This window comes from Enhydra lutris, unplaced genomic scaffold (genome assembly GCF_002288905.1).
Source record: "Enhydra lutris kenyoni isolate GAN:26980312 unplaced genomic scaffold, ASM228890v2 scaffoldscaffold37, whole genome shotgun sequence".
NCBI lineage: Eukaryota > Metazoa > Chordata > Mammalia > Carnivora > Mustelidae > Enhydra > Enhydra lutris.
In genome coordinates this window covers 6526921-6552284 of record NW_019154121.1, presented here as the reverse complement: position 1 = coordinate 6552284, position 25364 = coordinate 6526921, and the positions used below count along the sequence as shown (strand labels likewise).

The 25364-nt window shown below is 50.0% G+C and overlaps 1 protein-coding gene across 1 annotated transcript; it reads left to right on the top strand.

The window, feature by feature from the left end:
• The first annotated feature begins 86 nt into the window (after positions 1-86).
• Positions 87-25364, top strand: LOC111154431 (endonuclease domain containing 1). Its single transcript, XM_022514028.1, has 2 exons — positions 87-386; positions 23529-25364. Exons 1-2 carry the CDS (start codon positions 87-89, stop codon positions 24729-24731), a joined length of 1503 nt encoding a protein of 500 aa, XP_022369736.1. The 3' UTR covers positions 24732-25364.

The window sequence follows — 25364 nt, the reverse complement described above, 5'->3', positions numbered from 1 at the left end:
TCCCCTCGCGCCCGGCCCGCACAGCCCGCGCGCCCCCGCACCCGGCCAGCCGCCGCTCGGCCCCCGCCGCGCCCGCAGAGGCCGCCATGCGGCCCGCGCGCTGGCTCGCACTGGGTAGCCTCCTCGCCCTGGCCGGGCTGCTGGAAGGCCGGCTCGTGGGCGAGGAGGAAGCCGGCTTCGGCGAATGCGACCGGTTCTTCTACGCCGGGACCCCGCCTGCGGGGCTGGCGGCCGAGGCCCACGTGAAGATCTGTCAGCGCTTCGAGGGCGCCGAGCGCTTCGCCACCCTGTACAGCCGCTGGGACCGCATCCCCGTGTACTCGGCGTTCCGCGCCGCGCGCCCCGCGGCTGCCGGCGCCGAGCCCCGCTGGCTGGTGGAGCCGCAGGTGAGCGAGCGGTGCCGGAGCTCGGGCGCTGGGCTGTGGCCCCGGGGGAGTAGGGGAGGTGGGGGCGCGCTGGGCTGCCGCCGCGAGGGCGCGGGCCGGGAAAGGAAGCCCCAGCGTCTTCGGGGCCGGGTCAGGAACCCCGGGTCTCCGAGCCTCCCCGCCGCACCCTGTCTGAGCCGCAGCCAGGGCTTGGCGACCCTCGAGCCTCCGCTTCAGCCGCAGGGGCCCCCGCGGTCCCCAGTGGGAGGGGGTTCTCCCCTGCATTTCGGGATAGACGTCTGCAGTGTCTCCTTCATTTCCCGACCGGTGAGGGGCGTGAGACGGACCGTTCAAATCAGCGGAAAGCCTCTTCTGGCAGGGCCTCGCCACAGTTTTTTGGGCCGGGGTAGGCGGGTGGGTGGGCGCTTTCATGCCCATTTTGCAGAAGAGGAGATCAAGGCCCAGGGAGTGAAGAGACCTGTGGAAGTCCACCCAGCTGGTAAGATGGGACAGGTGTTTGGGCTTAGAAGTTTACCTCCCTTTCTACTACGGAAAAGCTGCTCTTCTGCTGAGGCCACCTGAGCCTGAAAACCTCTTGTGCACAGGATGTGGAGTAACTCCGACCTGTGGTTCTGCTGAGTTAGGACAATAAAGGTACATCGTTTTAGAAATGCCATGGCATAGTTACAAGCAGTAGGGAGACTGACTATCTTCAATTAGTGGGAAGGGCAAACTAGTTTTGCCTGACTCTTCATATCTATATTATCAGACCACTTGGAAACCGTGTCATGAGTGTTCTGGGGAGGGTGACCCGACACTGCAGAAGGTTCCCAGAGGCCCTGCTGAATCTGCCTTAACGCATCCTGTTTCTGCTTAGCTAGTCCCCTCTGCACACCCAGCCAGGCTCACTTCTGGTAGGTTCTCTGTCCCTCACCCACCTTCCACTATTTCCTATGCTGGCCCCAGCCACCCAGGCCACCCTGGCAGGGGGCAGAGCTCCTCTCTGAGCCCACCCATCCCTGACGGTCACAGCTGGCCAAAACCACTCGGGGGAACAGACTGCGGCTTTCAGGGGCTGCATTCAGAGCCCTGAGCAGTAATCCCTGTAATGTCGTCCAGATAGTTCTAGCTCTGAGAGCTTGGCCAGGACTCATCCCATCTTGCACGTCAGTCTTCTTCCCTTCCTGCCCGCATCCAGTCCATAACCCTCACCTTGCTGTCAGGACCTAGGAGATCAGGCATGTGTGAAAATGCCATTGTAAATTGTACACACGTAAGATATATATTAATCTGCCATAGTTTGCCCCCAGCTTCAAGCTCTATCCCTACCCCCCAATTCATTATGCCTCACGACTGTGGGCCTCTCAAGAAACGGATGACCTAAGCTTTTCTCCTTGAGGATCTCCTGGATGGCTCGAGGAGACAGAACATACATGTGAGGAAGACATGGGAATGTGCGCTGAATTTCAGTTGAATTCGGAGCACATTTAGTAATCACCGGCTGGGTGCCAGGAACTTAGGGTACCAGGACAACAGGGGGTGGCTCTTGGGCTCTAAGGCTTCCTGGTGTGCAAGTGAAAAACTGCTGGGTGGAGAGTGGCAAAACAATTGGTCAGAGCCAAGCCATGTGGGTTTAAGAGTGTTTCTGTATTGACTAGCTGTAAAACTGGGCAGGTTATCCCGGAGCTAACAACAGGGTAGCCTTGAGGATTTAAATGAGTGACTATATAAAGTTCTCTGAGAGATGCTTGGCACACAAGTACTAGTGTTATTAGGACCTAAGCAAAGCCCATACTTTAATAAAGGTAAACAAAGTCCTATTAGATTTCATCTTTCTTGGAGGTGAGAGGGGAAAGCCTTAGGGTCAGGATGACACTTGTGCTGTGGTTGGAGGAGGAGGCAGAATTCAGGAGACAAAGAGCAAGAGGACGGTCCAAGCCTCCTGGTGCTTTGGAGGGAACAGCTAAAGGGAGAAATGCACATTCAGGGATTAGTGTGTGGGGAGTGGTTGGAGTTACTAAACTAGTAGAAGTAGGTAGGTGACGGTCTGCTCAGGTGTTCCCAATGGAGGGGAATAATGGAAGGGAGAGGGCAGGTGTGAGGGAATCATCAAGGCTTAGTGAGGCAGAGCCATTGGCGCAATTCCAGAAAGAGTTGGAGCAAGTTGGGGGGCAGAACCAAGTCACAGAGGCAGAGGGCCCTGGGGGGGCAGGAAATGAGGACTGGCACTGGGGAGGTAAAAGAGGATGGGGAAGGAGGGGAGACATGGGTCCAAATGGCAGCTTGAGAGTGGAGATGAACAGTGAACTGGAAGAGGACAGGAGGCCATTGAATTCCTGGCTGGGGAGGTCAGAATGGTGGTAGTGGCTGATGCTTTTCCCAGCAGGATGGGCTCCTGACCCCTCCTTCCCTCCCTCCCCCCTCCCCCCCCCCCCCTCCCCCCCCCCCCCCCCCGCCTCAGTCAGGAGCCAGAGGGTATCAGGAGGGAGGGAAGGAAGAAGGGAGGGAGAAAAAGCTGCAAGATGAGATGCAGGCGGGCTCTGGAGCAAACTGCAGCAAACCTGACCTTTCCCTGCCCCACTCCACCCCCCCCCCTGCCCCACTCCACCCCACCCCCGCCCCACCCCCTGGCCTGGATCCCGGGACCTGCCTTCCAGCCAAGGTCCCCACTGCAGAAGGATGCTCAAGGCTCACTGTGGACTTCTGGCTGCTTCAGAGCACTTTGTAATGCTGAGCTGCCTTGTGCCCACATCCCCTTTCTCTGAAGTCAGCTTTGCCGAGAGGCCCAGCAGACGGGGAGGAAGAGGGGGGAGGCTGGAGGAGCTCCGTGCTTGCCTTGAGTGATGAGTCAGGCAGGGCTCCGCTGGCCCCTGGGGGGCTCCCACAGCCCAGTTCAGCAGCTTTCACAGCTGTCCTGTTTCCCTTGGGGAAAAAAACCCAAAATTGAAGATGGGAGAAACTTCATCACTCTTGAGCTTAAAACTCTAAGGTGTTGGCTGCCCGCCACCTGCCAGACCAGGTTCATTCTTCAGGATGCAGTTGACAAGGCTCTCCACGTCCTGGCTCCAGCTCCAGCTCCAGCCTCGGTTCTCACTCCTCCCCACCCTCGAATTTTCTGTTCTAGCATTATCCAGCTGCCTGGCATGCCCCTCAGAAACCGTACTGCTTGTCACTTCTACTTCTGTCCTCATGCTCATTCCTTTTGCCCCGAATCCCCTTTCTGTACTGTCCTCTCTTGCCCTCACTTCTTCCCCTCCTCCATCCTTTAAGACTGCCAAGGTATCCTCTCTTCTAGAAGGAGTTGCCCACTTGACTTAGCTCCACTGGTCAGGACTCTGATAATTTCTCTATTTTGTATTCCCCACATTGTTTTTTTTTTTTTTTAAAGATTTTATTTATTTATTTGACAGACAGAGATCACAAGTAGGCAGAGAGGCAGGCAGAGAGAGAGGAGGAAGCAGGCTCCCTGCTGAGCAGAGAGCCCAATGCGGGGGCTTGATCCCAGGACCCTGAGATCATGACTGGAGCCTAAGGAAGCCGCTTAACTGACTGAGCCACTGAGGCATCTCTTTGCACATTGTTTTGTAATGACCTGCTTATGCGTTGGTCTCCTCCGTGTGAGGCCTTGAGAGGAGAGTGCTGCATCTCACTCATCCTGCTTATGTTCCTAGTGCCTGGGACACACACAGTCCCTCAGCAAGGGCTGAATCAAATAATGTGCTGTTGGGCTCATTCAGGCAGCAGCGGGTGAGACGCTCGGCTTGAGCTTTCGTGGTGGGACCCACGCTGCTGCACAGGCTTGCCCCATAGCTGGCCAGCAGCTGCTAATACAAACCTGTTCCGTGTACAGAGCTGGAACCTTCTTCTAAGTCCACCCCATTAGTCCCAGCTCTGGCTTTTGGAACGACCCCAAAGGGTTTAGATCTCTTCTTGGGACAACAGCTTTTGGTGTCAGATACAGGATCCCATGTCCACCCACACGGGAAGAATTTAAATGGGATCTTCTGAGGGGCAGAAGGAGAACTCCAAAGTAAGCAGAGAAAACAGTGGGCTGTTGTAGTTTTATGTGGAATGAATAGGGGGTGCCTGGTGGCTCAGTCAGTTAAGCATCCGCCTTTGGTTCAGGTCATGATCCCAGGGTCCTGGGATTGAACCCCACGTTGGGCTCCCTGCTCAGCGAGGAGCCTGCTTCTCCTTCTCCCTTCGCACCTCCCCCCGCTCATGCTCTCACTCTGTATGTCAAACAAATAAATAAAATCTTAAGAAATAAATAATAAGTAAATAAATAAATAGAGAATGCAGGAAAAGGCAAAAAAGGTGAGAAAATATTCCCCCCATTAGCATGGTGGAGATGCTTTAAAAAGTTTCTAGTCAAGACTTGAGAGACTTGAGAACTGCTCTTTTGTACGGGGAGCCCCAGACCTTTTCATGTCTCAGTTCCTTTCCATTTAATGGAAGCATTTTTGGAGAAGATATCAGTGATGCCTTACCAATGTGCCCTGTCCATTCATGCTGGAGGCCATCATATATGACTACCGTTTTATCAAGATGAACACTGGACGCATCTGGCTTTGTATTTGGCTTATACTTATTTAATCTCACAAAAATACTCTGAGGTAGATGTCATTGTCTTCATTGTAGAGATGAGGAAATGGACTCAGAGGGGTTAAGCAATGCTCCCAGGGTCACACAGCTTGGATTTGAACTCATGATTATGTGCTCTCAGTCCAATGCTCTTTGCATATATCACTTTGACCTCATAGTCAAGCCACCGCATTAATGGCCATAGGTTATTAATTCTCGTCTTGTATGTGGGGTCTTAATTTCCACTCTATTGCTCATTTCAATAGTGAGCAGGACAAGTGGGAGCAGAAATCTGGCCTCGTACTTACGAGACTTAGGTGTAAGTGGCTCTGGAGTGAAGGGTAGATGCTATAAGAGCATTGTCCTAAAGGGCCCAGTGAGGCCATATTTCAGATCTCAGTAAATGCCTGGGAATAGTGATTGCAATTGAGAACCTTGATTAAATTCTGGATCTTTAATTTCTATCAGTGGCTTCTCAACTACACACACCCTGAAACTGTTACACAGGCCTTTATTCTAACATCAGTCCCTTTTTCATTGTGTCAGAGAACAGATACATAGAAGACATCATATACTTGAATCCCTGTGCAGCAAACAGGACAATTCTGATACAGACTTTCTAGTTTGAATCCAGACTTGAATCCAGATTTCCTGCTCTGCTGCATATAGGCTATGTGACCTTAAATTCTTCGAGTCCTGTTTTTCTGATCTGCTTATTAGAAGCAGCAACAGTGTTTAACTTCATAGAGTGTTTGTGACACGTGACCAGAGTAACACACATGAATCTATAGCACAGTACCTGGAATATGGTGAGGTCTTAGGAAATAGAAAGGTGTCTGTTTTATTAAGGTCTTATTTACTTAGAGAGTGCAGGGGCTTGGGGGACAGAGGGAGAGAGAGAATCCCAGGCAGGCTCTGCACCCAATGCAGAGCCTGACTCGACCTGAGCTGAAATCAAGAGTCTGATGCTTAACCGACTGAGCCACATGGGCGCCCCGTTGTTATTACAGTAAAAAAAAAAAACAAACAAACTTAGGTAAGTTGTACACCCAATACCGACCTTGAACTCATAATCCTGAGATCAAGAGTCGCATGCTCTGCTGACTGAGTCAGCTCCCCTTTTTATTATATAAAAATATAATATAATAATAAAATAATATAAATAATATATAAAATAATGATATAAATAATAATAAAAATATAATAACTTTAATATATAAAATATATTTATTTTTATATTTTTAAGTAAGCTCCACGCCTAGTGTAGGGCTTGAACCCACGACCCCGAGATCAAGAGTCACGTGCTATAAAACGTGTAAGACCTACACAAATACACACACAAATGAAACGTTGGATTAGGCAGGTGACTCTTAAAATTCTACAACTCTCTTAAAACGTAAACCCTCCATCTGTACTGTCTCAAACACCAGGCTTGTATTTCACATTGTACAAGTGCTCAGTAAGAGCTTTGGTGAGAGATTGAATGGCTAGATGGATGAATGAATGGATTGAGGTGATTGAAAGAACAAAAATAAAATGGGTGCCAGAAACACCTCCACCCTCCCTGTCCTGAGTCACCAAGAGGTGTGTTGTCACAAAACAGACAGTGAACAATGGCATTGCAGTCTGCAGTGCTGACTCTGGGCAAGCCTGGGAAGTGGCTGACTCAAAGGGATGATTCCAGAGTCAATCACTCACAATTGCTTCCTTCCTTGGGTGCACATAGCAAAAGCACGAGTCACCTCGACTCTTTTTCCTTGCATTTTTCTCCTCTTCTGCCTTTTTCTATCTCTTGGAATTCAGTGTTTCTGTTGGATTTGTGCTCGTTCTCAGAAGCAGGATAAGGGCCTTGCCCTACATTGGCAGAACTTCTCCAGGCCCTTTTGGCCCCAAACAGTTCAGTGGTGACATCTCTGGGCACAGTTCTTTCAGTTCAGACTGAAATTCGGACAGTCCAGGAAAGGAGCTGGCACTTACCGACTCCCTTGCTGTGAACAAGCGTCTTCTCAAATTAACTCATTCCTATAACTAGGTGCTGGGACCCATGTTTGAGAATTTAGGACACTGAGCTTCGGCCTGGTGAAGCCACTTACCCACGGTCCCACAGCTGCTGGGTGCAGAGTCTGGATGGGAGGTCATGGCTGCCTGATTCCCAAGTTCTTCGTGTCCTTCCTACTCGAGCGTGAGGTCTTCCAGTGACAGCTTTCGTGTTTTCTTTCCAGATTCCAAACTGACTGACTAGGGTTGTTCATTTATTTTCATTTTACTGAATTCATCTAGTTCTTTGGATGATTTGTGGCTTTGCTTTGGAATCGGCTTCAGATTGTCCTCAGCTCAGTTACGAGCTCATGGTGATACAATGGAACTTTTCCTGAATAAAGAGTTTATTCTTCGGGTTTCAGATTTCTCTTCCTTTTAAACGGTCAGTGAAGCTTCTGAAGTACAAGTGAGAATATGAGAAAATAAATCCTCCCACTCGCCAGGAGCTTGTGCTTCCTGTGATCTGGTCTTACTCCTAAAATTGCCATTGGATTGAGAATGTGGTCCCCCTTCATCCCCCTTCAAGTCGTAGATCACATCTTGGGAGTGGCCGCGTAACTGATCGGCCCCATGGAACGCGGCATCTGTGGCAGCCATGATTTGTTGCCTGCTGATGTATCTCCTTGGTCACTGAAAGGAAGGAGGAATAAAAGAGAAACCGACTCATGGTATGAACCAAAAACAGAAGCACCGTTAGTATTCCGGTCAGCTTCTGTTGACCCAGTGCCAGACAGCGTATGGCTCCCTCCGAAGAGGTCAGGTTGAGAACATCTTATACTTTGAATCAAGATAAAAAAATATGGGTACATTTCATTTTGCAGAGTAAACAGGTGGCTGAAATAGCGTTTGACAATAAAGGTTAAATTACATGTTCCAGTCGACTCGGACCTTAATTTTAGGCATGATTGGTTTTGAGTTTCGGTTGGTAGGAATGCCTAATGCTTTAACAAGGCCCTCGGCCCTGGCCTTCTTAGGGAATTAGGAACTAACTTAGGGAATTAGTTAATTCCCTAAATCAACAAATATTTATTAGAGCATCTGCTATGTGTCAGGCACTGTTCTTGGCCCTGGGAACAGAGCAGTGAATCAAACAGACAAAAATACCTTCTCTCGTGGAGCTTACTACCTGATAGAGGACACAGGTGATAAATAAAAGACATAACAAATTAAATAGTGAAAGTACTTAGAAGAAAAATAAAGCAAGGCAGGAGGATATGAGCTACAGGGAAAAGGTGATGTTTTCAAAGAGTTTTCAGGGGCGGTGTCATTGTGGAGGTGATTTTGGGTACAAACCTGAAGGAAGGGAAAAAGCCAGTCATGCAGGGACCTGGGGGTTGGATGTTCCAGGCAGAGAGAACAGTAAATGCCAAGGCCCCGAGGCAGGAGTGTTCCTCATGTTTGACGAAGAGGCCAATAGGGCAAGAGAAAGATTCATGAGGAGAGTAGCAGGAGATGAGGTCCGAGAGGTGGGGTGGGAGATGGCAGGCCATGTAGGGCTCCTGGGCTGTTTGTAAGGAACTTGGCTTTTACTCGTGTGAGATGGGATGCCACTGTGCCGACTTTGAGCAGGGGTTTTTGATGTGCTCTGACTTAAATTTTAATGGGATCATCTTGACAGCTGCATTCAGAACAGGCTGTGTGGGTTCAAAGGCGGAAGCGGAGAGGCCAGATGGGAGCTTTCAATAATCTGGCAAGAGACAGTGGTGGTTTGGACCACTGGGGGTGGTGGTCTAGTTCTAGGTCTATTTTGAAGGAAGAGCCAGGAGGGAGAGAAAGGGAGGAGTCGCAGACAACTCCAAGGACTTTGGCCAGAACAACTGAAAGAATGGGGTTGCCGCGAAGGAGACCAGGATCCCAGAGAGGAGCTGGCGTGTTGCCGTGCTAAGTACGAGATGCTTCTCCGTGTCCTCGGCGGAGCTTCAGGTCGGGCCGAGAGCTCACTGGGGGTTTCCTTACCACCCTGGGTACTCTTCCAGGCCTGTTTTCACATGTGATCTCACATAATCCTTATGGCAGCCGCAGGAAATTGGTGCTGTTGTGATCCTCCTTGGGCAGAGGAGGCTACTGAGGCACAGAGAGGGTGGCTTAGTCATCCACACTCACACAGCCAGGAAGGGTGGGACTGGGGCTCTCTGACATGGGAGAGCTCGTGGAGCTGCCTGTCTTAGCAAACCTGTTAACATGCGGGGATCTCCTATTTCCCTCTGCTGAGTGAAGCTGCTCTTTGCTAAGTTCGCATGCTCACTTACCAGGATTTTATAGAGCAGAAGCACGTTCCCAGCCCAGAGCCGCATGCCCACGCCTGAGGATGCTCACGGCCTCCAGGGGCACCCTTGTGCTGAAGCCATGGTGGGTTACAGGAGCTGGAGGTGCTGCCCTAGGCCGAGGGGGTTGTTGCCCCCCTTTTGCAATCGTGCTCTGCTCCGATCCACCCTGAGCCCATCCTGTGGCCATTATGCAACAGACATTCTCCAAAGGGTTGGGGAAGAGGGGAATCTTCTAAAAACCCTTGTCAGGCAGCAAGGATCACTGAGTCTCAGTGAGTGTGGCCAGGATGAGGGAGGGCTCTTGCTTTTGTGGGGTGTGGAGCTGTTGCAGCTGAAAGTGGGCTGGGTGCCCTGTACGAGCCTCAGGAGAATCTGGCTCCTGACCAGGTGCCAACTGCCCCAGGGGAGTGCGGGGGGGGGCAAGAAAACCACACCCTCCAGAGCCCCACCTCTGGAACGGAGAGAGAGTACCCGCTCATCCATCCGTCAGCCCTTGAGAGCTTGAGAGTCCCTCCGGTGCCCCCTGCCTGGTTGCCCAGAGTAGGAGAGACAGCTGAACCCAGCACATTCTGACACTTTATACCCGGGTAATGTCACACACCCTGCTTTGGGACCGGGAGAGGGCCTTCGCTCCAACTCAGCATCTCCCACATCCTTGAAAGTATAAAAATTCCCTTTTTCCTTTAGGACTTTTCATAAACTGATGTCCTCCGTCCCCATGCAAGTTCTTACCTTTGCCCTCATGTCCTAGGTAACCCGATATCCACCCAGCCTTCGAGTTCCTGCTGTGTCTGGGAGATGGTAGCATTGGTTTCAGGAGGTCCCTGTATCATTATTTAAATATTTATAACCGAGGGAAGAAGTGGACCCATATCACATCAGTGTTTTGAGTGAATTGACCAGGATGCATGACTGACTGGGGCCACATAAGGAAATGGCCACTGTCGATGTTTCCAAAAGACTGGTCATCTGCCAAAATGTCAGGGTACACGGAACCCTGGGGAAGGGAAAGGCGAAGTTATGAACCACCATTGGTCTTTTCTCATTCTTGAGTATCTCCAGTGTGGAACCATGGTGCTCAGGATGGCAGATTCCTCCTTCATGGCCAAGGGCACCATTTGGAGCCATTGCTCTTGTACCTTCACTGGACACGCCTGCCCCCGTGATCCCTTCCATCTGCACCTGGAGGGCCAAGCTCCCCTCATCTTCCTCTAGGCCTCTGCAAAACAGCTTCCACACTGGTTAATCGCTCCTCCCGAATCTCTAAACTTACTCCCCTTGGAAGCCAGAGAAATCCTCTCAGATCATCAAGCCCGTCGTGCCTCCATCAGCCTCCCTGGAAAGCCTCAGGGCTCCCCTTTCTCCTCATGTAAAGATAAGTCCTTATCGTGGTCCCCAGGGTGCCCTAGAGTCCTGCACACACGTCTCCCACTTCCCACCCAGACTTATCTGGTGCCACACAAATTGCAAGGTCTTCACCTCTAGCCATTTTGGATCATTTCGGTGGGGGTGGTGGTGATGCTGTTTTCCTATTTCCTGTCAAAGGACTTATGTACCTGCTGTTTGGTTTTGCATTTTGTCTTCCTTGAAATTCTCAAATGGGGCAACTGCCCAGAATATTCTCTAAGCACCAGAGCTCACCTTTCTTTGTTAGTGTGTCACAGTTACACATCTTTATGGGACTGAGTGCCACCCAGTGAGACACGAAGTGCCATGAAGGAGAGTACAGGGCTCTGGTTGCTCACTGTCCGAGCCTCTGTCTTTAACCCAGGGACCAGCACGCGTTTTCTGTAAATGGCCAAATAGGAAGTATATTAGGCTCCGTGGGCCCTAAAGTCTCTGATGCAGCTATTCAACTGGGCTGTTTTCACACAAAAACAGCTCTGGATAATAATACGTAAACGAATGAACATCGCTGTGTCCCGAGGGAACTTTATTTATGAACACTGGTGGTTGGCTGGATTTGGCTCCACAGGCTGTAGCTTGCCAGCCCCTGGTCGAGCTTCATGCCAGTGCTTTGTAAGTGATGAAGAAATGTTGCTCAGTGTGGACCACTTAGCAAATATGGATCGAACAGCAACAGTGCAATTTGAAACGTGGGCAATCCTAGTCCTCTTGCATCCCGGCAGCCCTAGATCTGGACCCGCAGACAATTTTCAACTAATCCTATTAATGTATGATGATGGCCATCATTTATAGTAAGGGTTTTTAGGATTATAGAAGTAATATATGCTTATGGTAAAAATATTTTTTGAGCATTTTAGAAGTATATAAAGAAAAGGATCTCATTTCTCACAGACAGCTAACCTTTACAGTTGAGTGTGTGTGCGCATGCGTGTACTAACATTCCAGAAATTTCTATTCACGTAGAGATGCATATAGGCTCTCAGGCCTTTCATTCTAGTCAACAAGATTCAGCACCCTTTTGGACCCCGGAGCCACAGCTAACAAGACCCTCAAAGGACCACCCTACCAATGGAGTGAGAAAGTGACGGGGCTCTTCATGAGTGAATTTGCGCATGAATAGAAATGATTTATTTAATTTAGAAATAGAAGGCCTGGGGGCCTGGGTGGCTCAGTTAGTTAAGCGTCTGCCTTTGGTTTAGGTCTTGATCCTGGAGTCCTAGGATAGAGCCCCACGTGGGCCTCCCTGCTCAGCGGGGAGCCTGCCTCTCCCTGTGCTCCTCATCCTGCTCTTGCTCTCTCTCTCTCAAATAAATAAATAAAATCTTAAAAAGAGAGAAAAGAAAAGATATAGAAGGCCTGGGCCTTTCAAATACAAAGTCTACTTTATCATATGTTTTCCAGTCACAGTCTAGATAACTCAAGGGTAGCCTAAAATAATCTTACTTCTTGCCCCTTCCTGTGCTCCTGAGCAGGGATGATGCTTGTCCTCTTATGGGGGACTCACTGGCCTGCATCAGGAACCCAGTTAGTGGCAGAGCTGACTAGTCTCCTCATTTCTAATCTGGGTCTTTTCCTAAGCCCTGCTGTCCTATAGTCTCACATATAGAAGAACCTGAAGAAGAGTGACATTTGGGGCTCCTGGATGGCTCAGTTGGTAAAGTGTCTGCCTCCGATTTAGGTCGTGATCTTGAGGTCCTGGGCTCGAGCCCCACATCAGGCTCCTTGCTCAGCGGGGAGCCTGCTTCTCCCTCTCCCTCTCCCTCTGCCTCTGTCTGCCCTTCCCCCTGCTCGTGCTCTCTTCCTCTCTGTCAAAAAAATATGTAAAACCGAAAAAGAAAAAAAAAATCTAAAAAAAAAAAAAAAACAAGAGCGATATTCATAAAGCCCAGGAGAAAAGGTTGAACAAATGGAAATGGTTTTGCCTGAGGGCAGATTTACTAGCTTCAAATCATATTTATTATACAACATTGAGAAGCACATGCTGTCTCTTTTGTGCTGAAGACAGAAGGGTTAAGATTTAATAGTTTGAGGAGGGTTTAGTTTGGAAGCAAATAAACCATTTCCCGACAGTGAGAGTTACTATGCTGTGGGAAAGGCGGTAGGGCTGTCAGGTCCCCTTCTCTAATGATCTTCCAAATGGAGGATAAATCTGTCAGTTGGCTTTAGAGAAAGGCTATTTCTTGTAGCTGTCATCTTGTGTGGAGACAGGCTCTGAGCCTTTCCCAGTTTTCCAACAAGGGTGACCCCATAATTGTGTTGACAGTGGTTATATCGCAGGCTGTGGTTCATGGACCAGGCATGGTACCGTTGCTTTTGCTGCTGTCAATATTGGGTTCCATTCTGCTCCTCCATTCTTGCCACAGCCTGCGCCCGAGTACTTCCTCTCATTCATGTACGTAATAAATGTGGTCACAATCGACCAGAGACCAGAGGGTATCATCAGTGACTTGGGGTTTAAGAGGTAGGCTTAGACTGCATCTTTTTTTTGTTTGCTTGTTTAAGATTTATTTATTTGAGAGAGAGAGACAGTGAGAGAGAGAACACAAGCAGGGGGAGTGGGAGAGGGAGAAACAGGCTTCCTGCTGAGCAGAGAGCCCGATGTGAGGCTCAATCCCAGGACCCTGAGATCATGACCTGAGCCGAAGGCAGATGCTTAACAACTGAGCCACCTGGGAGCCGCACCCCCCAGTTGCTGATTGACATTGTGATGGGTGTTGCCATTCTCATCCACATGGAAACCATTTAGTGAGTTCTCAGCACCAAGCCAAGAAGTAGGAGTCTCAGACACCGCCCTGGAACAAGACACAGTCTGTTCCTGCAGGTGTCTTGTTACTTAAGTCAGGAAGACAGATTGTGACCATGACTGAATTCTCTCCTTCTAGACTGTTAGCCCCAAAGGGGCAAGGACTGAGCAAGCATACAGAGTGTTTAAGAGGGTGGGACTTGTAGAGAGACAAAATTGGGTTGAGTCCTAACTCTGTCATTTACCACCTCTGTGACCTTGGAAATGTTACTGAATTTCGTGGAGCTCAGTTCCTTCCCTGTGGCATGGGCCTAACAAATTGTCCCCATTCCACCGGTGGGGGTTGGGAAGATGGTGTGACAATGTATGCAAAAGGCACTCCCCATTGTGTCCAAGCACTCAGTATGCATTCATTAAGCATGCGGAATGAACAAGTAACCTTTGCTTCCCAGACCAGGCCAGGCTGAGGGTCACCATGCTCCTGTTTGCCTTAGTATTATTTCTCAAGGGGTTTCCTGGCCTGTGCCAGGAAAGCAAGAGGTCAGACTCTCAAGGTGGCCCAATGCAAGAAGACAGGTCAGGCCAAGCAGTTAAGCAGTTGCAGAACCAGTGCTTGTCAGGGTCGTATGCACCTTTAGCAAAAAAAAAAAAAAAAAGGTCCCAACACCAACTCTAAAGTCCTGTATAACCCTGGATTTCTCTAATAAAACTGTTGAGCTGGTCAAAGCAAAAACAAAAATCCATACTCCTGCTCCATTGCTACCTTCCTTGTGACTGGTCTCAGCTTCTTCCCAGAGTTCAGTGGCTCATACACTGTTCTCCATGTTCCTTTGCCCGTTGATATGGTCTTTGTTGGGGAGCTCGGTAGAAGTTCCTTCTCTCTGCTCCATGGGGTGCCCCTCCGGTCTGTTCCCAGACTTCTGGAACCAAGACAGGCCTATCTCTTCATTTGCTCCTGAAATTTAATCCAGGTGTCTGGAGGGTTCCATGCCTATAAGGTTCCTGCCCCAACTCCCACAGGGGACTTGCTGGGTTCTCCTGATGCTTCAGGCTGGTTGGCACATGAATCACAGACTTACGTAAGCTTATTCAGGTGAAGGGCAGGGCTGTGGTAATAGATCCCTGGTAGATTCACAGACATGGGAACAGAGATACGCACAGGCCTCCAAGGAACCAGAGCTGGGAAACTTCTAGAAGTCAAATGGTCTTACAGTCTTCAGGGTCTCTATCCTACTCTCCTGGTCTTTTAACGGCTTTCCTGCTTTTCAGTGAGTCAACCTGGCTCTCAGCCATAAACTGCTTCATACTCTGATTGTTGTCAGTCTCTGAATTTCTTGGATTGAAAATCCGAGAGTGCCCTCTGATGGGCTGCTGGCCGGATGTGACTGGCAAGGAGGTGGGTAGGAAGGGGTCATATGGTAAGAAGTGCTTTCTTTCAGAGAGAGTATCTGAAATAGTTAATTTAGAAATAGAAGTTAGCTATAGCATACTGATTGATGAAGGCTGAGATAGCCGGGTTGTCTGGGAGACCCCAGTCTGGGTAGCCATATTCGACTACCCAAGGGACCTTCCCTACTCAACGGAACTGGCTCTGTGTACCAACTCTGTGTGTAACTCATGCCACAAAGGCCCCAAGGTGGAATCAGTCTCCCAGGACTGGGAGAGTTGCGATCTTGGGAAAGCGTTCACTGAAGGTTGTTTGCACCAGGGTCCTGGAAGGAAACGGATGGAACTCTCCACGTAGCTTAACCAAAAGAACGGAATGAAGAAATTATTTCCAGAGAATTAAGGGAGTCAACAAGGTATGGCAAAGCTGCTAGGGCCTAGCCATTTACAGGAAGCTGTCACCCTTCCAAGCCTGTGGGATCAGGTGGGAGCCTGGTTGGCGCCATGACCACTGAGAAACTCAGCCAGAGCCAGAACCACAGCAGCCAGGTGGGGGGGCGGGGGAACGAAGGAATAAATACCCCGGTTTTTCTCTCTCCCACCCTCCCCTGGCTGCTTCAGTCAGAAGCCAGAGGGCATGAGAGCTCAGACGATGTGCTCCCTAAAAGTCAGCCTCCTGGGGCACAGAGCTGGTGGAGAAAACTGGAAAATGGATGTGGGAAGCCAAAGGGGACCACCCAGCACGGGAAGCTGTGAGGCTGGGGCTGGGCCCGAGTAGCCAGGTGGAATGCAAGTAGAGAGGAATGGTGGAGGCACCCCTAACCCCTGAGGTCACAGGTGAGGGGGGTAGGGAGGAGGGGGCAGTGCAGACAGAACCAGGGAAGCAGTCACACGACCTCCATGTAACTCACATGGTTGGGGACAGATTAGCCTATTTTGGTTGAAGTAAGGGAAGACTTGAGGGAAGAGGTTGGAGGAGTTTTGGGGAGGGGGGGTGTGCTGACAAATACGCCTGTTTGTCAGTTAACCAGGAAATCGAGGTTGCTGTCAAAGACCTTAGAGTAGTGAGATATGCTCAAAAGAGTATAAATAGCAAAAATGGGCTTCTCGTTCCATGTATGGATAAGGCAGGAAACCCATGCTTACACACGTTTGTGACCAGACTACTGACGGGTCCGATAGGCGGCCGGCTTAAATGGCCCTATGGTACTTGGTTCTCTCCCTTGGTATTATCATCGGCGCTCTTGCAGCGTGAGGATAATGCTCTCAGGAATCACAAGCATCACGTGAATCAGTAAACCCAGCTGGGGCACTACCCTAAGGTGATTCAAACATTTGTTTTTAGGTGTGGGATTCATGGGGAACCCTCCCCCGCACCCCGGTTCATCGGCATCACCTGGGATGATAGTAAAAGTGCACTCGGAGCCCTACTCCACACCACGCAATATGTCCCTGGGGTGAAGCACAAGAACAAGGACCAAGGAGCTTGTGATACAAACTGAATTTTGAAACCTACTAGTTTAAAGAGACGTCCCTGATTTCTCCTACTGGCCATCTGGGCAGGAGTTAATTCCAGCAGAGACTGATGGGATAAATGAAACGCTGATACAGATCTAGCCCCACAGGTTCTCCGCTTAGAATCACCCGGAGAACTTTAAAAACATCCTGATTCTCAGCCCTCTCCTGACCCCAGAATTCCTAATTAATTGGGCTGGGGTGAGGCCTCACACATATTTTATATAAAGCTTCCAGGTGATTCTGACGTGCAGCCAGACCCAAGAACCTCTAATCTGGTCTGAACCCCAGAAGGTGGAAAAAATTAGAAATGGAAATGTCTTAATGGACTTTTCGGAATTCTGTACCACACAGTCACATGCTAAGAATAATTGCTCTGGAAAAGACAACAGAGCAGAGAGTGGAAAACGGGCTTCAGTAAGTAGCAAGGCAGGAAACCCAAGAAGAGGAGGGATGATGTAACCTGAGGAGAGACTGCACTTCTGGAAAGGTCTTAAAGGAGTAGGCCCACTTTCGGAGGCTCCCGGAGGGGGTTTGAAACTTGGTGCTTTGTGTGAGAAGGAGCCTGTGGGGAGTTTGTCTGTCCCTGAGGCCAGAGGCCAGCCTCCCCTCAGGGGTCCCCTCCCACCTGTACTGCTGTTTAGGTTTGGTGCGTGTTTTACTCCCTCCCTTCCATTGTTTTTTTTTTTTTTTTTTTTTTTTTTTTAAACTTCCAAGAAAAAAGAAAAGTCTGCGATGGAGCTGGAACAGAACTGTAGTCTGTCTTCTGCTCTGTCATCCTCTGACTTAGGAGGAGAGAACCCTTCACTGGTTGCCTTTGCACCCATGGGGTTCGGGGACATACCCTGAGCACCTCCAGGGCGCGCGGTGGCCGGAGCTGGAAATGCCCGCTGCTCCCTGAGGCAGGAAGGTGTGTGAGTGGCCCTGGGGGCCCAAAGGAAGGGTGATTCACCGGGAGGAAGGCCGAGAGGACCGGGAAGCCTGCCTCGGTGCTGAAGGGCTGGTCAGGAAATGGAAAGCCCTGCATTTCTCTTTCAAAAAAAAAAAAAAAAAGAATTAAAATTAAAAAAAAAAAAAAATCTTACTAAGTCTTCTAAAGCTGTTTCTATTCCCAAGAGGATAAAGAATATTTTGGATGCCAAACAGGGAGGATTTTTTTTTTTTTTTTTTTGTTCTTAAACGGGTGGGTCGGAACTCTGTTTATGCCTTTCCCCGAGAGCTGCAAGATCTTAGGGGTTATTCCTCCTCAAATATCCTTCTTCTGCTCTCCTGGTCCCACCAGCCTCCTGCTCCTTTTCTGAAAGGCAGCTTTCCCTCCATCTTGGTATTTTCTGGGGTGAGGGCATTCTCTCCGGATTCCCCCGAGGCCTCAGATCTGGTTGATGTTGCTTCTCCTGTGCGTGTCTGTGGAGAGGGCCTGTTTTGCACCAGCCAGCTCCGGGTCTGATAAGATTATCTGATGTTCCAACTGTCAGCAGCACTCCTGTTCCTTGTAAGGAGGGGCCCTCGCCCTGCTTGGAGGTGCTCGTGAGATGATAGCATCTTTTCAGTGTGTGTGTGTCATAGATCAGGGCAGAACCAGAACTGGAACAGCACCTGTTCAGCGCATCGATTACTTAGCTCTTCTTGAAAATAAAACAACTCCCCAAATGAAATCGCCTCTTTGTCCCCACAGAGTTAGGTAGGAGCCCCTTGGGTCTCTTCTGACAATAGGATCGTGTCTGGATCAGCCCTGCAAGTGCCTCTCTAGCCCCAACCTAAGATTCTCCCCCAGGAGGAGAAACTCCACCCTTCCCGAATCACTGCAAAATTTTATAACTGTTTAGAATCCTTCTAGATGACTACCTTTTCCACATAGCAGATCCCGGAGCAGAACTGGAGGACAGGCTGTTCTCTCCGGGGCCTCTCTTTCTCCTCTGCAAACCTGAGGACAGGAGGGGCACCGGCAGATTGTTGTAGGGTGAGATCATTCTTTGAGCAGCTACCAATCGCTCCTGCTGCGGAGGGCCCCTGTGCTGGGTGCTGGGACCCAGAGATCACTGGCCATGGGCTCAGACTCTTTCATTCAGGGGCATAGACAGATGGGGAAACATGGTTTCAGGGCCTGGCTACCTTCTCCCCACTCTGGCGGTCAGCTTGCTCAACTTGACCATCCCTTGTATCCCCCCTCCTGGGCCACACCCAGCTCCTTCTCTGCATCTGTCCCTGGACTGTGGGTCATGTCTGTGGGTAGGACAAGTACAAAAATGGCAGTCCTGGCCTACGCAGAGCTGGCCTGGCCCATCAGTCCTGGGCCTCCCTTTCCTTCCAGCATCTTTCCTTGCCTCTCTCTTGAATTCCCTGGCACAGTGACCCCCAGAGGCTTGCAGACCTTCCCTGGGCTCTGCCTGCATGTCCCCACTTAGGGCAGAGAACTCCCCAGTCCCAGCTCCCAACACACCCTTTCCTCCTCCCCCTGTGCTCTCAGCAGAGGTCATCCTGGATCCTGGCCTGAGGCTTCTTCATGTGCTCCCAGAAGCATTCCCTCTGCTGTCCTCCCCCTCACTGCCCCCATGCCATCAGTGCTGTCGTCATCACCAGCATACTAATCAGTCACCACCTACCTAGAAGCTACCATACCCAGAATCTTCATGATGTTTTAGGCAGACGAAAGTATGAGAGATGATCCTGATGTCTGTGGAACTTGCAGTCTGTAAAAATGTAAGAAGCAAATGCACAGGAGCCCGATCTCCACATGCACAGTCCCCCCACCCCCGATATCTCTTTCTGCTGGATCCGTTGTGTGGGGGCTCTTTTTAAAACTAAACTATGTGACTAGTTGTAAGCGTCTCCCACATTCCCATCCTCCTCATCTGGTCATCCCAGCCCTCTGCAAAGCTTCTGTGCAGCTCTGTGTTCTGGAACAGTGTATGCCTCTGCACTCTCTCAGGGCACACACCCCCTCTCCCTCTGCTACCACTCTCTCACCCCTTGGCACAGTCCCCTGACTGGTCTTGGGGGTCTTGGCTGGGACTCTCTGGTCTTCTGGCCCCGTTGGGTCATCTGTCCCGTCAAAATCCTTGTGCTGTCTTGATACCAGGAAGGCAGTTAAGGGGGCGCCCCTGTACCTGCCAGGCCTCTGAACTGCTTCAGAAAAGGTGCTTGTGAATTCCCAGGGGAGTTGAGAAGAGAGCAAGAGGAATGAGGAAAGAAGGGAAAGCAGCGGCACTCACTGCTGCTGACTACTGAAGCTTTAGGTTTGTGTTCTGCAGATCATTATCACTGTTCACAAATAGCTCCTCCCACCACACTCGGAGACAAACTCCACTGTGGCAAATCTGCACCAGCTGACTCAGGTCCCTGAGGCTTGCATGGATTTCTTAGCCCAGAAGCCCTCAGGGACTCGTTCGGTGCGGTGGTGCTATTCCCCTGAGATGCCTCCGAGCCCCTAAATGCTCCTTGCACACATGGAGACCTCGCAGCACCCCCACTCCCGGTGCCCCTGTCCCTGGGTTGTCTGTGGGGGCTGGAAGACCATCTTTGCTGATTCCCGGGAGCCCTGCTTCTTGTCTGAGGGCCTGCTCATTTTCTGCCTTTACCTAAGACTTCTCCAACAAGCCGCCCATGTCTGCAGTCCACGCTTGCCCATATCCGGTCACTTTCACAGTCTGCCTTCCTTCCTGAGCCCTCAGTGGAAATCGCCCTTTGAAGTCTCACTAAGGATTCTCAATCATCAAAGACTTTGCTCATTGTCTCCATCCTTCCCTTTGCTCTCTGTGGTGGGGGCCACACTATTGACCTTCTCTAGCCAAAGCTTTCTCCTCCCCTGACTTCTGATGTGACCCAAGATACTTGATTCTCCTGCAGCCCTGTCTGTGTTTCCCATGTGTCTTTTGTCCCCTGCCTGTCCTCCAGCACGGCCGACGTGTGGCTCTCATGCTCCCTTCCTCGCCCAGGGGCGTGGGCTGCTGCTGGCCTGGGGCTGGGGCTTTGGAGTCTGAGAAGCTGGCTATAAACCTCAGCCTGCCACTTACATATTGGGTGACCTTGTCCCTATCACTTCTCTGAGTTTGCACTTTCCTGTGTGTCGAATGGAGATAGTGCCTCGCCCCTTGGATTATGTAAAGATTAAATGCCCCCATGGCAGTGCTTTCCAAATTGTAATTATTTGCAAACTTGCTTTACAGTTCTTGCCATATCTGAGGCGATGGGGATCCTGTTAGGATTAAAAAGATGCTCTGTGTAGAGCCTTTTCCGCGGTGCCTGGTGCACAGTGGGCACTCCCTGGTCGAGATAATTTTCCTATGGTGAGTTTTCTGTGTATCAGATCATTTATACTCTGCTTCCTACCATCCTTTCCAATTCAGCCTTTCACTTGTCCTTACTTAGAATCCTATTTTGGGGGGCACCTGGCTGGCTCAGTCAGTTGAATGTCCGACTCTTGACTTTAGCTCGGGTTGTGATCTCAGGGTCGTGAGATCAAGCCCCGTTTCAGGCCCCGTGTTCAGCAGGGAGTCTGATGGAGAATCTTTCTCTCTCTCTCTCTCTGCTCCTCACCCCCCCTCCAAAATAATAAATCTTTAAAAAAAGAGAGAGAAAGAATCCTATTTTCACAGGCCGCTGGTCTCTGCCCCCATGCCTTGGTCTAGAAGTCTTGTTAAGCCTCACTGACCTTTGTGTGTCTCTACATTTATGGGAGTCTTGTGTATCCTTCGAATCCTGCCTCAGCTTCTGTCTTCTCTAAGAAGTAAGAAGTCATCCTTGACTGCATTCATGGTGCCCTTCCTTCCTTTGGAATTCGTTAGCTCTTTTTCTTTATCTCTCTTCTGCAGCATTTAGGGTAATCTGCAGGCACCGTTATCTTGGTTTCCTGTTTAACTTTGTATCTATGTCTTGTTTCCCCAAAGAGATGGTGCATTTCTTTATGTTATGAAGGTCTAGTTGGAGGCACATAAAGCAGTGATTAAGGTCACCAGCTGTGGGGCTGGGCTTGGCATGTTTGCGTGGTGTTGCCATCCCTCACTGTGTGACCTAGACTAGGCTGCTCACGCTTGATGTGCCTCAGTGTCTTCATTTATCCAAAGGTGATAGCAGTGCCATAGTACCTAGTTTTTTGGTAAGTTTAAATGAGTGAAGACTTAGCATAGCCACTTGCTGTTTTAATACATGTGAAGTTTTCAGAAGAAGGCCTGGCGTATAGTTCTTAAGAAGTATTGACGGGGGTATGGGGTGTGGGGGTTACCCATGCTACTGCTTCCTTCCCTAGGGAAGGAAGTGACATCCTGGTCACATGTAATATATGCTCAATAAATATTGTTGAATAGATGGGTAGTTCCCTTCTAGTCCTCCTTTGCGATTTTTTTTTTTTTTATGATTTTATTTATTTGAGAGAGCAAGCACGTGCAGGGTGGGTGAGGGAGAGAGGGAGAAGCAGACTCCCCACTGAGCAGGGAGCCCGATGTGGGACAACATCTCAGGACTCCTTGGATCATGACCTGAACCAAAGGCAGACGCTTAACCGACTGAGCCACCCAGGTGCCCCTCCTTTGCAATTCTCTAAATTAGTTTTTTTTTTTTTTTAAGATTTTATTTATTCATTTGGCAGGGAGAGCGATCACAAGTAGGCAGAGAGACAGGCGGGGGTGGGGGTGTGGGGGATGCAGGCTCCCTGCTGAGCAGAACCCCCCCCCGATGCGGGACTCAGTCCCAGGACCCTGAGATCATGACCGGAGCTGAAGGCAGAGGCTTAACCCACTGAGCCACCCAGGCACCCAGTTAGTTTCTTTTTCTTACATGCATGTTGGCAGGAACTCTGAAAGTCTCCTTTCACTTAATTCCCAAACAGAAAGAAACCTCATGGGTTTCAAGAGCTTTTACTATCTGGTACAGAGACCGACTCATAGAAACCATTTTTTTTCTTGATACTAAATTCGAAAAGGAATTTATTATAAGATTATTTATGGAGCAGGATGCTGGTGGAGGGGGAAGAGTTCATTTTTCTAAAACCTACTTAGCATGTTGTGATTAGGGAAGAAAATGTCCATTAAACGCAGGAACTGTATCAAATGACGTGGGCAGCCCAGGGGGACCAGGTCCACAGGGAGGTAGAGCACACAGAGTGAACTTTGTACCCGTCCCTCGGTCCAGAGGTTCCGCTGGGAAACCAAAGAGCAAGATTAGTGGTGCTTGCCGAAGGGCAAGTGTAACCCAGAAATGTGATCTGAAATTACCTCTTACATCACAGGCGTATTTTTGTCTTCAGGGAGCAGTGTTGTCAGTAATTTACCGTAATGGCAATAGCCAGATCATTAAACTGTGTCTGCAGAGAGCATGGAAAAATACACTGCCTTTTACACGACCGTGTCTCAAAGAATATAGTAGACTCTCCAAATCAAATACTCTATATTTAGTCCAGTTTCCCATAGGTGAGTTTGGTATTTTAGTTACATACACACTGACATTCCTTCAGAAAGGGAAGCCTACCGAGACTTATGGGGCTGTTCTGTAGAGTTAAGGCCAGTGATGAAGGGGAGCTGTTATTCTGATTTTATTTAGTGATTCAGATGGTTCTTTAATGAGTGACATTCAAATACTAGTGAGCCTGGGAGCAGAAGAAAGTTTTTGTTTTGTTTTTTTTTTTTTTAAAGATTATTTATTTCGCAGAGAGAGAGGAAGGGAAGCAGGCTTCCCGCTGAGGAGAGAGCCCGACGTGGGGCTTGATCCCAGGACCCTGAGATCATGACCTGAGCCGAAGGCAGAGGCTTAACCCACTGAGCCACCCAGGCGCCCCCAAGAAAGTTTTGTCATAGGTTAAAAAACCGGTTTTAATACAAGAAGCAGGATTCGCAATGGGCATGTCTGTCAGTGGAGGTCAGTGAGCAGACTGTTCTAAGACCCTGGGATTTAATGTTTAATAAATGATATAGTAGAGGGGCTTCATAATACCCAATCTGTGTGTGTGCGTGAGAGAGAGAGAGTGTCTTACCACAGAGAAAGGGCCGAGTGTACATAGGGAGTAAAACAGGAAACAGCCTCTTCTGCAGGGGCTCCCAAACACCAGGGTCCTGGGATACTAGGAAGGAGTGTGTGTGCACCAGAGAAACAAGCCCTTCCCCACCGGGGCGCTGGGAGGGCTGGTGCCCTAGGGACTTCTCCAGAGCCCCGGCTTCAAGTGCAGGCGATCCAGGGGCACCCTCTCTCCAGGGAACAGGATGCGTCTCAACCCTTGCTCTCTTCTTTCAGATCGACGACCCCACCAGCCACCTCGAGGAGGCGAGTGATGAGGCTGATGCCGTCACCTCTGTGAACAGCCTGGGAAGCCAGCAAGCCCTCAGCACAGATTACTTGGACTCCGATGACCAAAGAGGACAGGTGTACCCGGTCTCCCTTAGCGATGATTTCCAAGTGGCTACGTTCGCGCTCACAAACGCAGCTCCGATGGCCCCGTCCTTCCGCGAGCGGTGGTACCGGGATCTGCGCAGCCTGATGGAGCGGGCCCTGACCCCGCAGTGCGGCGGCGGGGCGGACCTGTATATCCTCGCTGGCGCCGTGCCCTCCCGCCGCAAGGTCAAGGACAGAGTGGCCATCCCCGCGTTTGTCTGGCTGGCCGCCTGCTGCGCCGCGCCCGGGGCCGGCTGGGCTATGGGCTTCGTCCAGCACGCGCGCGACGGTGACATCATAGAGGACGTGATGGTGCCCGAGCTCGAGAAACTGCTTCCGTCCAGCCCCAGGCTGTTCCAGGACAACTGCGGCGAGGCCCAACAGGACACGGAGAGAATGAAAAAAATCCTGGAAGTGGTTAACCAAGTCCAGGATGAAGAGCGAACCGTGCAGACCAAAGAGGACGCTCGTTCTCTCTCCGGCCCCCAGAGCCAGGGCTCCGCGCTGCTGCCTCCGGAGCCGGCTGAGGAGGGGAGGGGCCTTCTGGGCAAGCTGATGGGCCTCCTCGCCACCCCCGTCACCAAGCTTTTCCAACTACTTTATTACGTTGCCGTGGGCGTCCTGAAGAACATTATGTATGTCCTGTGGTTTGTTACCAAGCAAGTGTGTAACGGCATAGAAAGTTGCCTTTACCGCTTGGGTTCAGCCACCATCTCCTACTTCTTGGCCATCGGGGAAGAGTTGGCCAGCATTCCCTGGAAGGTACTCAAAGTCATGGTCAAAATCATCAGGGCCATTCTCCGGATCCTTTGTTGTCTGCTGAAGGCTGTTTGCCGCGTTCTGGGCATTCCGGTCCGAGTCCTCGTGGACGTGGCCACTTTCCCCATGCACACCATAGGCGCGGTTCCACTTGTGTGCAAGGACATCGCCATGGGCCTGGGCGGCACCCTCTCTCTGCTCTTTGACGCTGCTTTTGGCACTGTGGGGAGCCTGTTTCAGGTTATTTTTAGTATCTGCAAGAGGATTGGCTACCGGGTTACTTTTGACAATTCAGGGGAGTTATAGAACTCAAAAACACTAGCAGGGTCCAGTTACATTGAATTTGATTTTTTTTTTTTTTTAATAGAGAAAGCTGGAATATTTTGTCTTTACAATGGGTTTCTGTTTTGCTGTCAATTACTTTATATCTTGGCCTGTGGTAGGGGTATTTGCATGTTTTGCAAAGGAAGATGGTATAATTTAGACTTGACCAAAGAGAGATGTTGAGAATGGGATTATGGGTAGGTAGATCATCTGTGGGATATGGGCAAACTTCCAAACCATTGGAATCTTCCTTCACTCTGCTGCTAGATGGACCGCTTGAGATACTCTGGTGTTCATTTGTGATAACTAGGAATTACAGAGAAGGGAAGAATTAGGAAGGAGACAACTTTAACCCAAAGAGTTTCTGAGAGAGTGGGATGGGAATCTTGTTTCTCTTATGAGGTGTAAGGCACAACTTATATAATGCTGCTGGTCGATTTGTTTTCATTCGCTTCTCTTTCTCTCCAACTCAGCTGACCTTGGTGAAGTGCAGACATGCTTTCTTGTTGAAATAACTTTCTTAGGGATAAAGATTTGCTAATATCCCTGAGCTTTCCATGGCTTTGAAGGACCTGTAAGTTTTTGTGTTTTTTGTTTTTGTTTGTATGTGTGTGT